The following is a 13,393-nucleotide window of genomic DNA, read 5'->3' as shown; positions in this document are numbered from 1 at the left end:
CTCTGCTATGGAAGCATGTTGGGTCAGCTACCTCACAGGGCTGTTGTGAAGATAAAATGGAGAAGGGGAGAATGTTAGAAGCCACTTTGGGTCCCCACTGGGGGAAAGTAGGATATAAATGAAGGAAATAAAATGATTGATTGCATTGTGTACCTACCTTACAAACAAAACAAAAACTAGCCCCCAAAGCAGCTTACGACATCTAAATACTCAATCCAAATTTTAGTGAGGTCTTGATCCGTGCATGATGGGAACAATGCCTGGCTGCTGTTCCCTTTCCTTCTTCCCTTGCTGTTGAAGCTGAAAGGAAGAGGGGATCTTAGCTGCAGCTGCATCCATGCAGGACAAAGGGGTGCCTGCCTGATTCATGTCCATCCTCTGACGGCCACATTAGTAGCAGCTGGAGCTGGATCCAGGCATGAGGAAGGGGTGTCTGACTGCTGCCTCTTCTCCCTCCGGCATCAGCAAATTGTTTGTAAGCAGACCATGAGGAGCTTACGGGGGCATCAGGATTACTTATGCCCCTTCCCACCCACCTCACAGAATGCAGACATGGGTTTGGGCAGCAACAACAACTGGTCTGCCACACAACAAGGCTGCCTCTTATCTCTCAGTATCTGACATTTATTTATTTATTTACTTCATTTATACCTCACCTTTCTCCCCAACGGGGACCCAAAGTGGCTAGTCTCATTCTCTTCTCCTCCATTTTATCCTCACAACAAATTAGGTTAGGCTGAATGTGTATGACTGGTCCAAGGTCACTCAGCAAGTTTCCACGGCAGAATGGGGATTAAAACCTGGGTCTCCCAGTTCCTAACACTCTACCCACTACGCTTCGCTGGCTTTCTATGAACTGCTCTATCTTCCCTGCCCGGAGCCCTAAAGACTCCTTATTTCTTTGATGCTTCCCCGAATCATTGCTTGCCAATCCATTCCTGGCTTATCTACTGCCTGGCCCGTGAACTAGGAGCTTATCATTTTCTCAGTAAGTGTTGTCTTTGGCCTCAATCCAGACAAGATTTATTCCTGGCCTGGGTCCCAAAAAGGACTTATCACTGGTCATTAGATGTAAACTGGCCCAGACCCCCCCCCACACACACACACTATTTCCATTATCCAACGCAGATCAGGAAAAGGAAAGCAGGACAATGCAGGCACTTAAAATACAGACTTGGAAGGAGCTATGGATAAGCAAGATGATTACAGAGAGATGAGGATTTCATTGTCAGCATCACCCACCCAGAACTGATTCCCAAGTTGATGCAACTCTTGTTCTTGATCTGTGATAAAATTAGCAGCTGTGCCACTAGCCACAGGAACACTCTCACAGTGCCCTCTACCGTTGTGCATGCAAGACACACAGAGTGCTTTGCCGGTCCGTTTCAAAAGCCTTCAGCAGTGCAAATCTTAGGATATCCAACTGACAATGTTAGCAGGTAACCACAGAGCTGAGAGCTTGTTCGCCAGGCCAGTTTCAGCAACCCATCACAAGACTGGGCGGGAGGGAGAACTCAACCTGAAATGGCCTGTGTTTTTTTACCATTCCTGAACACTCAGTTAATGGGCATTTGTGATTACTTAATGGTTGTTTGCCATATGAAGTTGACTCCTCCCATTTCCTATTTCCTAAACCACAAACTTTATTTTTCCAAATTGAGGTGGAGAGGGAGAGTAACCTGTTGCAAGAATGGGTCTCTCTTTCCACTCAATCATTCTTGATAAACTTCCCCATCCAGATTTCCTGCTGTTGATAGGAACTGTGGCCTTCAAAACTGAATTGGAAGGCACAGAAATGTCCGTTCCAACTACAACAATCCAGTAAGGTCTGAGGATGCCCCAAGAGCTCTTATTAGTCACTATGATGACAAATGCTACCAACTGTGCAGATCAACGCGCCCATGAAAGGCTGCTTGCTTTAAATCACAAACTGATCAAGCCAAGTATATGAGGTTTTCAACTCAAGAGAAAACTGACGTGAGCAGCACAAAGCTTAATTTTCAGCCAGGTTTCCAGCAAGCATCACAGTATTCATGATATTATTTGGTCTTTTCTGAAACCTCGCTGGTGGCATATCATTTTATTCCACGCCTCATAGAGGAAACAAGCTAAGAATGTTGTTCCTTATCAGTCACAACAAAGGAGTTCTTTCCAGCTGAGAGGGTTAGAGCAGCATTGCCCAAGCTTTTGGTAGTGAAAGAACACTTATTTTTTTTTAATTCAATGTGGTAGGAATACTTCACTTTTACAAACTGCCCCCCTCCCAAAGCATTAGAATGTTACCGAACTCCTGCCCGGTACTCTTTTGCACTTCTCTTTGTTCTGGACACATCCCCCGAGCAGGAGGAGGTTCATGCAGAGCATGGAATGTGCAGAGTTGCAACAGGCAGCTTCTTCTGAACCCCATGTGATTCTGCCGAGTCTCTAAACCACAAGCAACTGAATGTTCCAGTCACTACTGGAGGCAGATAGGGCAGAACTGAGCTACCTAGTATCCCCCACCCCCACCCCATCAAAGGCTGAGTGAAAGATGGCAAGGCCAGAGCAGTATACCATGCAGCTATATACAAGGCAGCCTCCTCTACCGGCATACTTGGGATTCACAGGAGCCTTTAAGCTATGTATAATTTATTTCTCATGACAGTTTGGGAACTACTGGATTAGAGAAAGGACAAAGGGGAGAAAGAGCAACCTTGGAGAGACTTAGGATAAACCTGGGATTTGCATGTTGGAAATCAATAATAATCATTTACATAACACTTTAGCATGCAAAGAGTTTCACATGCTGAACTTGTTGAGAGCTGACATCTCCCCCAAACAAAAAAAAGCCTCCTTTTTAACAACAGATGCCAGGGATTGAACCTGGGACCTTCTGCATACAAAGCAGAGGCTCTTTCACTGAGCCAGAGCCCCTCCCCACCATTTCAAGCCCAAGGCAGCCAGCTAAATTCTTACCAATGGCGCTGAGAGCATGCTTGAGCTCCAAAGTAAAGGTGGCAAGAGGCACATCTTCTGACACAGGCATGATTGCAACAGTGGAGAGGTTGCTGGCTGGGTTGCCAGCGTCCCACTTGCTGCCCGAAGTGTGTAGTCCAAGCGGGTGACCTGCCGTGAGAACAGACTGTGAGATACTTTCAGGGCGTTCTCTTGCTATGGGACACCAAGGATCAGAATTAACTCCTTCCCAAACATTACCAAGTGGCAAAAGTGTAGAGACTTAAGATGACAAGTGAGCAAAATTAGCATTCTCTGTGAGTGTTGGGGGAAGAGGGCCATGTTAACTGGGAAGGTTTGACTGGGGGGTTTCTCCCACATCTCATGGCACTGGGGAAAAAGCAATGAGGCTTCCATTCAGGACTCAGCTGTATTTTTTTTACTGCCTGGCTCAGGCCTTCCTTCCTACCTTTGTAGAGGATGAAAACAAGTTTTGTCTTGTAGGGCTTTTGGTTCAAGTTAATGCGGGGCAGGGGGTGGGGCAGGGTCTGAAAGCAAGTTGCCTGCAGTTTGGGATTTGTCAGTTCTCTCATTCTAGGATTTCTTTACATTGTTGTTCTTTGTCATGGAGGCACAAGTTACTATCTTGACTACTGGGCTTTGAAGTTAGTTGACAATCCCTATTTTTATTTCCTGAAATTTTAAGACTGCTTTCTGTGATCTTATATATGGGTGGTTGTGAGCCACCATGTGAGCACTTCATTGTGAAAAGCAGGAAATAAATCTTTTTCACAGCTAAATAAAATGTTACCTTTCCCAAACAATATTCTTGACTTATGGAAACCTAAGACAGAAGGCAGACGATGCCAAATATTTTTAAATCAGTTTTGGGTTTGGTTTGTGTGTGCACGTGCATGTGTCTCAGCCAACCACGGGGTTTAGCATTACCGACATCAGCCATGGCTCTGTCTCATCCACCACTTATCAAGGGTGACCAGACCAGTTTTCGATGCTGTTCAGTAGCCCTGTGAGGACAAGGGCCTTCTGTCCACTCTCCTCTTGATCACAGACAAAAGGAAATACTTCTTTTCTCAATGACAGTAAATGTAGTGATGGCCACGAGCATAGATGGCTTTAAAAGGGGACTGGACAGATTAATGGAGGTTAGGTGCATCAACAGCTCCTACCCACAGTCAGTAAAGGCAACCTCCACGTTTAGAAGCAGTAAATCTCTGAAACTCAGTGCTAGGAGGCATCACCAGGGAAAGGCCTTGGCCTCTAATGCCCCGTTTGTTGGCCCTCTAAGGCAAGTAGTTGGGGGCTGTGAGAAACAAGTGGCTGGGCCACTGGTCTGATCCACCAAGGCTCTTCTTATGTCTCTCAGGGAATGCCTGCCCAAGCTTCCTTCAGCTGGCTTAGGTGCATCCAGGAATGAGAGACTCGGGAACCAGAGCTAGGAAGGCTGAATCCATACTCTAAGAAAAAGTTCTGGGCAATTAAAACCAGTCAAATATGAACTAAGGCAAAGTAGCGGCGTGGATGCAGAACTGCACTGGGCTTGCGTGCCTGTAGCTCTTCAACAGGTAGGAGGGCTTCCTGCAAGACCCTTCAAGCAGTCGTGTACTGCAGCATGCAGCTTGTCCCTCTCTTTTGACCGTGCCTCCTGTCAGAGGCCCAGAATTTAAAGACCTACCCCCTTGCTGAAGGCTGCCGAGGATCTTCTCACCCAGCAAATGGATTAGCCTAGTCACCACCTAGCAGGGAGAGAAGAACACAGAATCAGCACAGCCAAGGTAACGGCTCCCAGAGGGAAGCACCTTGACAGCAGGATCAAGATTTACAAGGAGATATTATAAACTGAGCACGGCCAAGATGTGTGAAGAGTTGCGAGCTTTGTGAAGCACAACAGCACCAAGGGATACAATCAGTTCTGTGCTTAGCAAAATACTCATTTTTGCTTCTTAAGAAGAACGGGAGAAGCTTTCTAGTCTTTAGTTCTGTTCTTAACTGTTCATCATAACCAAGATCACTGCTTCTTTTAGCCTCAGACTTGATGGCCAAGTGCCTACTTGGAGGGCAGAGAAACAGGAACTCTCAGCAATAAGCCAGAGATTGATGAATGCTTGTGGGAGGGGGAGGGGACTCCCGGATATACAGAAAAACTTTACTTTGCAAATTAAATATTAGACACATAACCCAAAAATGTGGGTTATCCCAAGCCTCCACAAGGCTTGGGATATTGAGGGCAACTGAGTAACCATTAAACGGAAATGGGGGAAAGGGAAGGAGTTTGCCCACTCAAGCCCCAAAGAATTTATAATATCTTAAAGGAGAAGAGTGCATTTGAGGGATGCATGCCACCTTGTGTGTAGCCCCTAACTCAAATTCTATTTCCCTCAGCAATTCAGGATGCTGTAAGGTTTTGAGGAGTCTGACCATTTTGAAACTAAAAGCATCGTGGCAGGGAGATCAATTAAAACTTGAGAAAGTGCTACTGCTGATCTGAATGAGTATACATACATACACAAGTGTATACATACCCAGAGCCCTTAAGAGTGTCTGATATCTTGTAATGGGAAGGGTGGTTAAATTAGGACTGGAAGATGCCTGCCATGCCAGATGGCAATTGCTTCCCAATTCCTTGGTTTTAAATGCAAAAGAAGCTTCTAAACCTTGTTCTGCAAGGGTAGATGTGAAAACACCTGGCAAGATTTTGTTTGTCTGCATATTTCGCTTGGAGAGCTTAGGGTGGCACTTGCAGAACACTGCCCTTCATGGAGGGTTGGTCCATCTAGGGCTATCAGCCGTGACAGCCAAATGGAACCTCCATATTCAGAAGCAGTATACCTATGATTACCATCTGCTGAGGGGTGGGGGCAGTAGGAGGAGCGGATTACTCAGGTCCTTCAGCATTTCCATGGGACTTCTGGTGTTGCTGATTTTTACTGCTGTAACTTTGATATTTCACTTTGATGATCTATAGGTTTTACAACAAAGGGGTTTTTTTAAAAAAAAAATCTAATTTACAACAACAAAAAATATGCAAGTGTGGTTATTTTTATACAGCTAAGGGAATTCATAAGTTTTCTTGGCGCAGAATTTCCAGGTGTGTGGTGTTGGTGGGGGGATGCTAAGTTTAAAGAATTCATGACCAAAATCACAAAGAAAGGAATTTGTAGGTTACAGCCCAAAACCAAGCTCCTTCCCTTGTTTAGTTACTCAAAACAGCTCTGGTTTAACTGTGAAAATGTTGTTCCTCCAGAGGCCTTCTGTGAGAGAGCACACAGCGGGTTGCTTACTGCCACTGGGTGAGTCACTCCACTGCTACCATGGCAACGTGCAAGGAACATCAATTTTGGATTTGAGCAAGGCAAGTGGCATGAGATTTCCTTGGAGTTTTTAGCGCACTGAGTGTCTTTCTCATAAAAAGGGCATGCAGTGTTTTATATAGATCTGTACAGACATATAAAGGAAAGGTTTCTGTTAACATTCTTCTAAGATGCCAACAAAAACTTTGAGCTCTACTGATACTCCCAGCCGTACACTCAAGCTCTTCTGCTGTCACCAAGGGTGGCTGGAACGTGTGGCACGAGCGTGTCTCAGTGCAGCAAAAAGCTACTTTAGACAAAGCTGTGGAGAAAAATTCTAAAGCTAACTGGGAAAGACAAAAGCCCCAGCCTCCCAGTAAGCTGCCCCTCTGAACTCTGCCACAATGTACAAAGATGCATGTAGAAAACTCTTGCTAGATCAAACCAGTTTCCAATAGCAGCCATTCAGATGTCTCCAAAAAGTACTCCAAACAAGGAAATGAAGGCAATAACCTTCCCATTTGTCCCCAGAACCCAGTACTCAGAAATAGACTGTCTCTGCACCACTTAAAATGCAAAGGTTGCTAGCCAGTCATAGACATCTCCTCCAAAAATTTGTCTTAACTTTGTGATAAGCCATCAAGCCAGTTGTCATTACCAGATCCTGTGGTGATGAATTCTATAAGTTAAATATGCACCGTTATGAATAATTACTTTCCTTTTCTGAATCTGCTGCCAAACCTATTTTGCCGGCTGACTGCCCTGCCCCCATTCTAGTGCTATGGGACATTCAAAGTCCTCTCCACCCACATTTTCCATGCATCATCTTTTTATAAACTTATGCCCTCCACTCAGTCATTTTCTTTGTTGAATCTTTTCACTTTTCTTTCCAGGGTATATGTTCCAACCACCTTCATTGTTTTAGTAGGCTCTTCCCAGCCCTGCTCTAACTGCAAACTGAATCGCTTGGAAGCTGAGCATCCGCTGTCCTAAATACACCTGCCGTGGCAGAGTCCACCCCGCAAGAGCAACCGCAATGTCTACATTACAAGACCCAAGCAGCCTTGCCACTCTCCAAGGACTTCTTTCCTCGTCAGCCAGTGGCGCACACAGCTAATTTATTACAGCCTCCAGAGATGCCTCTGGATTTATGTGCAGCATCTACATGCTCTTAGTGGTTCTTTGAGGTTCATTGCTCAGTTACTCTTTTAACAATATAGGGTGAAGGGGGAAAGGGCTCATCCAAGGTGGAGGCTAGCCACTGACTGTTTATAACTCTATGCCAGGAGCACTTTCTAACCACAAAGAAAAGCCGGATGAAAAGCATGGCAGTAATTTGCGCAGAACAAAACATGAACAATTTGAGAAGTATATGAAGCTACAGAGAAAGCCTGCCCAACGGTCTGTTTATCCCAGTACTGTCTCTTCTGAATCACACAGGGATGCAGTTTCATTGAAAAGGTACCTATTTAGTAGATTTCTATACCGCAGTTCAAAAGCTAATTTTCAAAGTGGTTTACAACTGTAAAAAAATGGAAATTATAAAGCAGTTAGAGCAGCATTAAAATATAACCCTGTATCCTAGATTGGAAGGCAGGGGTCAAACCAGAGCCTTCCTCCAGTGAGCTCAGGGCTGTGTACATTATTCACACAACAATCCCGGGAGGTAGGATTACTTTTGGCCAACCCTGACTCAAGATCACTCAATTAAGTTTCACTGCTGATCAAGGATTTGGACCCAGTCTAGCTCTTTAACTACTACAAGGCATCTGCCCTTTAAAAAAATACTGGTTATGAGTGCTTTCTTTAATTGCTTGGCTGCTTTTTATTATATTTTATGCACCCACATGTATTCACTATGATGACCAGATGTAACCTCCATGTTCAGAAGCAGTATAGCCAAGAAAGCTAGTTGCTATGGGAGAAAAGACAACGAAAAGATGACACTGTGGCCCCTTAAAGACCGAGACGTTGACTGCAGCATAACAGAGGGAAGCTTTGGTTCCTCCATCCTTCTTGTGGACCTTCCCTGGGACACCTGGTTGGCCACTGTGGGAAACAGAATGCTGCACTGGATGAATCCTTATTTTGAATCTACAGGGGACTTCTTATGGTTTTATACTTTCAGCACATTTTGCTAACCACCCTCATCCTTCAAGGACAGGACAGGCTTCAAAGCAGAGAAAAACAATCTCAACTCCGGTCGCTTTAAGGCCCAGGTTGGAAACTGGGGACTGAAACAGAGATTTAACTAATGTGTCTTGTTTCATTCTGTCGCACACATCCAACCATCTGGCTGCTGGAAATTTTAATTTCCTTTTCTTATAAGCTTCAGTGGTATCACTACTGACTCTGATCCTTAAATGGGATCCCCGGGGAGGGCCCCAAAGTGAGCACACATACATACATATAGCCTGTGGCATTATATTCGCATCTGTGCTCCCCAAAAGCAAAGTTCTAGCTAAGATGACAGCTTTACTCAAACTAGCTGACCAACATTTTAGATGAAATAATGATTATCAGTGAGAAGGTTGCCTCTTTCCTCTGAATTCAGACGGTTATTGGGGCAGACGTTAGACTCAGGTTTTCATCCTGCCCATTCCAGACAATCATTGCAAGAAATATTTTAAAATAAGCAACAAGGACAGCTGAGTGCAAAGTATCACTTCTCCTAATAGAGAACTTGATGGTCTTGTTCTTGAAACATGGCTACTGGCTGATGAATAAGAGTACTTGAATACATAGGAGGACCCTTGAGTTATGCAAAAAAAAAATCACTAAAAAGGAAGAACAGAACAAAAACAGCCTAAAAGAGAGCATGCTTATTGCCCTCCAAAAGGTCCAGAAAGTTGAGGGCAGTGGAAACGGAAAATAAAAACCAAGGGCAGGCAAGAGATGGCCTGAGTGACTTCCCTCCCAACAGCTACACAGGCTGTTGGCAGCAAATTAGTGGTGAGGTGGTGCACAGCGAAGGGGTACAACAAACCACAATTGCAAGAGACTGCTGAAGTGGGAACAAAAAGAATAGTTCACTTAGTCCCAAACTTCAGCAGCCAGCACTATATAGCAACTAAGCTATCATTCCCCACCCCATCATTCCTCACAGGACTCCAACTTGTGTGTGGAGGTTTTAAAAATATAATGAATGTGACAATTGGAATGATCTAGGAGAACCTGCTGCTGTGGCATGGCTGATGCCTGGCAGGTGTGAATTTTCTGGGTCCCTTGGTTGGAATGTCATTGAGAGTCCCATGTGGAAGAAGAGAAGAGACAGAGAAAATTAATTATCTCCAAGCAGAGCTCAAGAAGTGGCTCAAATTTGGCCCCCCAAAAATATCAGCTGGGCTCATAACTGTTTGAGTCTTCAAGAGAAGTTTTGCTTTCCCAGTATTTGGGGGTACAACTTCAAAATAATTCCAAACATGCTTTCAAAACAACAAATGGAACAATGCTTAAAACGAGTGCAAGTGCTCGTGTCTTGGCCTCTCTTCCTCAGCCACTGCTTCATCACTCCATCCAAAGTTTCTGTGCGCTTGCCACAATTGCAAGCTGCTGACTGATAGCATCTCTCTCTCTCTTCATAGGTGTCGGTGCTTCAAAAACTACCTGACTACCAAGACAGAATTTGCTGGATGCAAGGGCGGGGCGGGGGGGCACACAACATCCCACTGCCTATTAACAGAAAACATCAAAAACCAGCTTCATACCCTAATTTCCATATGATGACAACAGACCTGCTAGCAATAATGCACAGATGGAGCTTTCTCCTAAAAATAGGGTAGCCTTTAAAAAGCAGAGAAAACAGTGAGTTAAAAGGCAGAACATCAGAAGACATTCTTGGAATGACGTAGAAAATGCCGTGTGAGTAAAAGGCAGTCAAAGGAGGGATCCTGCCAGAAGACCAGTATTTAGGTAATCTACACAGACAAGCCTGAATGAAGCACGCTCCCTCTATGCCAATGTCATCACATCAAGCAAAGATGTCACCCCACACTAGGGCCGTTTTCACACGTCTTTCCCCTTGCGCAGAACTCATGGAACAATGGCATCTTTATGGAGTGATTTCCCATCACGAGTCCGTTTCATGGCGTGATTTCTGATGTCATCGCACCACAAAATGGAATCATGACAGGAAACTGTGCCATGAAGATGCCGTCGTTCTGTGAGTTTTGCACAATTTTGCGTGAGGGGAGACATGTGAAAACAGCCCAGATTGCCCCCTTGGCAGTGGCTCAATTCATTCAATATATTCTGTTAGGGAATCCAAGGTGGCATACACAAGGTTCCCAAATAGGTTATTCATTATATTTTCATCCCCGCTCTTCCTCCACAAAGCTCAGACTGGCATGCATGGGCTTAATGCATAACGAAGATATGAAGCTGCCTTATGCGAAGCCAGACCACTGGGCTAACCTTTTTGGTACTGCCTGCTCTGACTGGCAGAAGCTCCCCAGGGGTAAAGCAGAGAATGTTCTTCCTAGCAATTGGAGATTTTATTTTCTGTTTAAAATAGAGTATCTCACCTTTTCACCCAATTAAGGCTCCAAGACAGTCCAATTAAAAGTAAGTTAAAACTCAGCTTTAAAAACTATATGTATGTAAAAACAGCAATTAAAATAAATGAGGGCCAATAAAGGAATGCCAGACAAACGACCATTTTCACCCACTGGCAGAAGACAATATTAGAGGGGAACAGATGACTCTCCCTGGGGAGGGAATTCCACAGAGCCACATCCAAGAAGGCCCTTTCTCAGTTTGCCACTCATCTAGCTTCAGACGATGGGGCATCTGAAGCAGGGCCCCTGAAGATTATCATAACAGTTGGGTAGGTTCATGTGGGTATAGAAGGAGCTTAAGGCATGCAGGACCCCCGGGCTGCATCAAGCTTCAAAAGTCAATACCAACATAATGAATTGGGCCCAGAAGCAAATTGGAAGCCAGTGCAGATGGGACACAAATGAAACAATACGGCCCCTAAAACCCACTCCTGCTAGCATATGTGCTGTAGCATGCTATACCAATTCCAGACAGTCTTCATGGGCAGCCCCATGTAGAGACTATTGCAGTAATCTAATCTCAATGTTACCAGGGCACGCAGCACAGTGGCAAGATCTTCCCCACCCAGGAAAGGCCACAGCCAACTCACCAGCCAAAGCTAGTGGAAGATGCTCCTGGCCACCACTGCCACCATCTAGCAGAAGGCCAGGTCCAGCAGCAGTACCAGGCTACAAACCTGCTCCTTTAGAGGGAGTGCAATCCCATCCCAAACAGGACACACTTTGAATCCCGGTCTAGTCCTTTCAACCACCCATAGTTACTCAGTCTTGTCAGGAGTAAACTTTACTTTATTGGCCTTCATGCATCCCACAACTGTTTCCAGGCACTGAATCAAAGTTTCCACAGCCTCCCTGGGATCCCCTGGACGTTTGGGATAGAGCGGATTGTCATCTGCTTATTGGTGACAGCCTAGCCCAAATCTCCAGGGGACCTAACCTAGCAGTTTCATGTAGATGTTAGAAGTATGCGGGAACAAGCCAAGATGGAACCTTGTGGGATCCGACAGGCAGAGCCCAAGTAACATCACCTTCTGAAAACTACTTTCCAGGTAGGACTGAAAGCACCACAAAATGATACCTCCCTGTTCCAATCCTGAAAGGAGGTCCCAGAAGGATAGCATGATTTATGGTACCTGAAAGCCACTGAGAGGTCCAGGAGAATCAACAGGATTGCCCATGTCCCATCACAGGTCATCCACCAAGGCAAGCAAGACTGTTTCAGTCTTATAACCAGGCCTGAAAAATCAGATTGGAAGGATCCAAAGAACATGCTTCATCCAGGAATCCATGAAGTTGTGCAGCTATCACTTGCTCACCCCCACCCCTCAAGAATGGTACATTTGAGGATGGACGATCGTTATTAAGCTCTCCTGTATCCAGAGTACATTTCTTTAGAGACAGATGAATCACTGAGGATTGAACCTGTAATCCTCTGTACACAACGCAGCATGTCTGCCACTAAGCTGAACCCTCTCCACTTTTATGCTACAAACATTTTGAAGTTGGAGAAACTGAGTGTGTACAACTGACCAAAGGCAATCTGGCGAGCTTCAAGAGTCCGTGAGGCTAGGTCTTCCTGGTCCGCGTCCAACATTCTAACCATTGCACCACAGAGGTGTCCCACCCAGGCGCTTAGCTTCATCAAGGCTGCTGTATCAAGTGTCTTCTAGCTGTACCCTGGGACCCATTTAGGTATTCGGGATGGCATTACTAACAGGCAGGCGGTTTCCAACCCAGCTGCCAAATTTCACACCACAGTGAGCCTCAGTTTAAAGGCATGAGATGCATGCTAGGCCCAGGGGGACCATCTCTTACTCCTCTTTCAAAGGCAACACAGTGCCTCCTCTGAGGCACTTAAAAAAAAAAAAAAAGCAAGCGAAGCAAAAATTAACAAAACCAGACCACTTGCCAGACCTGAAGTGTAAATCTAGTAAAAGTATCTAGGGAATGCTGCAGCAAACACTTGTGCAAAGTAACCACAGAGTTATAAATCTTCATTCTTATAATGCTATAAATGTTATAAATGAGTTCATTGCTCAAGTTGACCCGCTATTTTCAATAATTTATTCAGCTTTTACAAATGAGGCAGTTATATACAGGATGCTGTGCTCTAACCCTCAGAAACCTCTTTCAGCCCTCCTTTAGGAGTCTCAAAACAACTGTGCACATTTTTTTTAATGAGTCAAACGAAAACGTCACAAAGTAGCAACAAGCAAACTTTGGAGTTTCAAAAAGTTCTTCAGTCAGTTGAATGCTCACCACAAAATACACTCATGGTGGAGAAAGCGGGAGAAACGGGGCTTCCATTACATTACAGCACATAACCCTCCTGTCCCTCAGGTGAAATGCAGGCAACTAGTCTACTGCGGCCCTCCAGGTACTTGACAGCCTCTTCTTTTTGCAGTCCCAAACAGGATACAAGAACAGAAGTTTATCAAGTCCTTGGGACGCCACCACATGGTAAGCTGTGCTTGTTGTGGTGGATCACGTGTTGGACATGTGAGGCAGTCTAACATGAACAGGACACAGGAGCGGGGGAAAGCCTATAATGCTGTCCCAATAATGTTTGGGGAGAGCCTGAGCCTCAGAGGTAGA

The 13,393-nt window shown here is 45.0% G+C and overlaps 1 protein-coding gene across 2 annotated transcripts in view; it reads right to left on the bottom strand.

Annotated features, from left to right (window-relative positions):
• PNPLA7 (patatin like phospholipase domain containing 7) overlaps window positions 1-13,393 on the bottom strand; it is a 99,439-nt gene that overhangs the window by 35,203 nt on the left and 50,843 nt on the right. For both annotated transcript variants that reach the window (XM_054998074.1, XM_054998075.1), the window contains exons 20-21: window positions 4,628-4,688; window positions 2,956-3,105 (exon numbers count right to left, since the gene is read on the bottom strand). In XM_054998074.1, coding sequence (XP_054854049.1) covers window positions 2,956-3,105; window positions 4,628-4,688 — 211 coding nt within the window. The remainder of the gene's footprint in view (window positions 1-2,955; window positions 3,106-4,627; window positions 4,689-13,393) is intronic.

The sequence above is a fragment of the Eublepharis macularius genome, chromosome 14 (assembly GCF_028583425.1).
Source record: "Eublepharis macularius isolate TG4126 chromosome 14, MPM_Emac_v1.0, whole genome shotgun sequence".
Classification (NCBI taxonomy): Eukaryota; Metazoa; Chordata; class Lepidosauria; order Squamata; family Eublepharidae; genus Eublepharis; species Eublepharis macularius.
Note: the sequence above shows the minus strand (reverse complement) of the source record. Positions and strands in the feature narration are given on the sequence as shown.